At 59.2% G+C, this 2,619-nt stretch overlaps 1 protein-coding gene across 1 annotated transcript in view; it reads left to right on the top strand.

Annotated features, from left to right (window-relative positions):
- The window catches only part of CENPB (centromere protein B), a 3,598-nt gene extending 1,662 nt beyond the window's left edge, over nt 1-1,936 (top strand). The window contains exon 3 of the mRNA XM_006758127.2: nt 6-1,936. Coding sequence (XP_006758190.1) covers nt 6-1,122 — 1,117 coding nt within the window. The 3' untranslated portion in view covers nt 1,123-1,936. The remainder of the gene's footprint in view (nt 1-5) is intronic.
- The last annotated feature ends 683 nt before the right edge of the window (nt 1,937-2,619 follow it).

The raw sequence follows: 2,619 nt of genomic DNA, 5'->3' as shown, positions 1-2,619 counted from the left end.
CTGTGCGCCAACGCCGACGGCAGCGAGAAGCTGCCCCCGCTGGTGGCGGGCAAGTCAGCCAAGCCCCGTGCTGGCCAAGCCGGCCTGCCCTGCGACTACACCGCCAACTCCAAGGGTGGTGTGACCACCCAGGCCCTGGCCAAGTACCTGAAGGCCCTGGACACCCGCATGGCCGCAGAGTCTCGCCGAGTCCTGCTACTTGCTGGCCGCCTGGCTGCCCAGTCCGTGGATACCTCAGGCCTCCGGCATGTGCAGCTCGCCTTCTTCCCGCCGGGCACCGTGCAGCCACTGGAGCGGGGAGTTGTCCAACAGGTGAAGGGCCACTACCGCCAGGCTATGCTGCTCAAGGCCATGGCTGCGCTAGAGGGCCAAGATCGTTCAGGCCTGCAGCTGGGCCTCATGGAGGCCCTGCACTTCGTGGCTGCAGCTTGGCAGGCAGTGGAGCCTTCTGACATAGCCGCCTGCTTTCGTGAGGCTGGCTTCGGGGGTGGCCCAAATGCTACCATCACCACTGCCCTCAAGAGCGAGGGAGAGGAAGAGGAGGAGGAGGAAGAAGAAGAGGAAGAGGAGGGAGAAGGGGAAGAGGAGGAGGCAGAGGAGGAGGAGGAGGAAGGGGAGGAAGAGGAGGAAGGGGGGGAAGGAGAGGAGTTGGGGGAGGAAGAGGAGGTGGAAGAGGAGGCTGATGTTGATGACAGTGAGGAAGAGGAAGAGGAGGAGGAGGAGGAGGAGGAGAGCTCCTCTGAGGGCTTGGAGGCAGAGGACTGGGCCCAGGGTGTAATGGAGGCCGGTGGCAGCTTCGGAGGCTATGGTGCCCAGGAGGAGGCCCAGTACCCTACCCTCCATTTCCTGGAAGGTGAGGCAGACTCTGAGTCGGACAGTGAGGAAGAGGAGGACGACGATGAAGACGATGACGATGAAGATGAGGATGGTGATGAGGTGCCTGTGCCTAGCTTTGGGGAGGCCATGGCCTACTTCGCGATGGTAAAGAGGTACCTGACCTCCTTCCCCATCGATGATCGTGTGCAGAGCCACATCCTCCACTTGGAACACGATCTGGTCCATGTGACCAGGAAGAACCATGCCAGGCAGGCAGGCGCTCGGGGTCTTGGACATCAAAGCTGAGCCACTGGGCCTCGCCATGCCCTCAACCCAGATGTGGCAGCACCAGCCCAGGGCAAAAGGACTCTTTGGGCAGCTGCTGTGGATGGAGCCCCAGATGCTACCATCACTTTAGCGATGTTCCCCAGGCCCTGAGAACAGGCCCAGTCACCTTGGTAGGGCCCAGGGTTGGGGTCAGCCTCACTGCCTGCTTATTGCCTCTTTCTCAGAGTCCTCTTTCCTCCCCATTTGCCCCTGAACTTGGGGGACCAGGTGGGGAGCTGTCCGGTGCTACCACACCATGCCATCAGTGGACTAGGCCACAGCAGCCACCAGGGATGGGCCCTGGAGGCTCCCGGCCAGACAGTGCCTCTCCCCTCTGCCGTCCACACCAGGTCTTTGGTGGGGGGGACCCCAAAGCCATTCTGGGAAGGGCTTCAGAGGAAGGTCCAGCCTAGGCCCCTATGAGGCTGGCAGCCCCCCATCCCTGCCCCCAGACCGCCTCAAGAAGCACAGTCTAACCACAGGCTCCTAAGCCTGCTTCCGCCTGCTTTCCCACCTCCCCAATCCCTTTCTCTGGCCCAGCCCATGTTACTTTGGCCCTCAGTTTTCTTAACAGATTGGAGGTTCCCAAGAGGCCCTCCAGGGGAGTGAAAATGGGCATTTCCCTTGTGGGCAGCTGCAGGCCCCATGCCTCTCCTTCCTCCTGGCAGGGTCCTATCTTGGCAGGGGGCCTGGGTCTGGGCCCAGAGTCCAGTTGTCCAGCTGCTCCTTTCCCAGTATGAATTCAATAAATCCATCCACTCCCTTTTTGTGGGGTGAATGTTTTAACAGCCAAGGGTGCATCATCCTTCATGGTTTGGGCTTGCGTCTGTTTTGGGGACACATACTTTCCCAGTTTCCTTTGTTCCTTGCTCTGGTGGGACATTAAAGCAAGTGCTGAGTGAGTGGCCACAGCCTAGGCCCTGACTAGGGTGAGTGGCCACCTCTGTGTCTAAATGCGACCTAGACTTGGAGAGGAAGGGGTCTTCAGTGCACCTGCCTGGGCATGGCTTTGAGGAAGCCAGGCCTTCTCCTGCTTTGGGGTTAGAGAGAAGCTTGGGGTCAGTTGACGGACAGGAGGGAGGGAGCTGCAGTCTCTGTTGGGCTAAATTAAACTATATAGGCACCCGGGAACTAGGCCTCTCAAGGCTCTTTAAAAGTCGTTTAAGGAGTGGGGCCACAGGTCAGAAAGAAAGGGGGTGTTAGGGCAGCTCCTATGCTACAGGTTGGAGTTTGGAGGGGCATACAGGTGCCTCAAGAGGGCATCTCCAAGCCTAGTGGCTGTCCTTGGGGACAGTGGCAGAAGAAAGGTGATATTGCTGGGGAGAGATTGCACCCCCCAAGAAACTGAAAATGAATTAGCAACTCCCTTTGCGGTGCCCTCCAGTCCAAAGGTGAAGACAGGCCCCTTGATGATCCTAACCCTTTGCTTTTTTTTCAGGGCCAGTCTTGCTGGCCCTCCAGCATTGAGGCCTTCAG

Source organism: Myotis davidii, unplaced genomic scaffold (assembly GCF_000327345.1).
Source record: "Myotis davidii unplaced genomic scaffold, ASM32734v1 scaffold32, whole genome shotgun sequence".
NCBI lineage: Eukaryota > Metazoa > Chordata > Mammalia > Chiroptera > Vespertilionidae > Myotis > Myotis davidii.
This window is presented reverse-complemented; position numbering and strand designations above follow the sequence as displayed.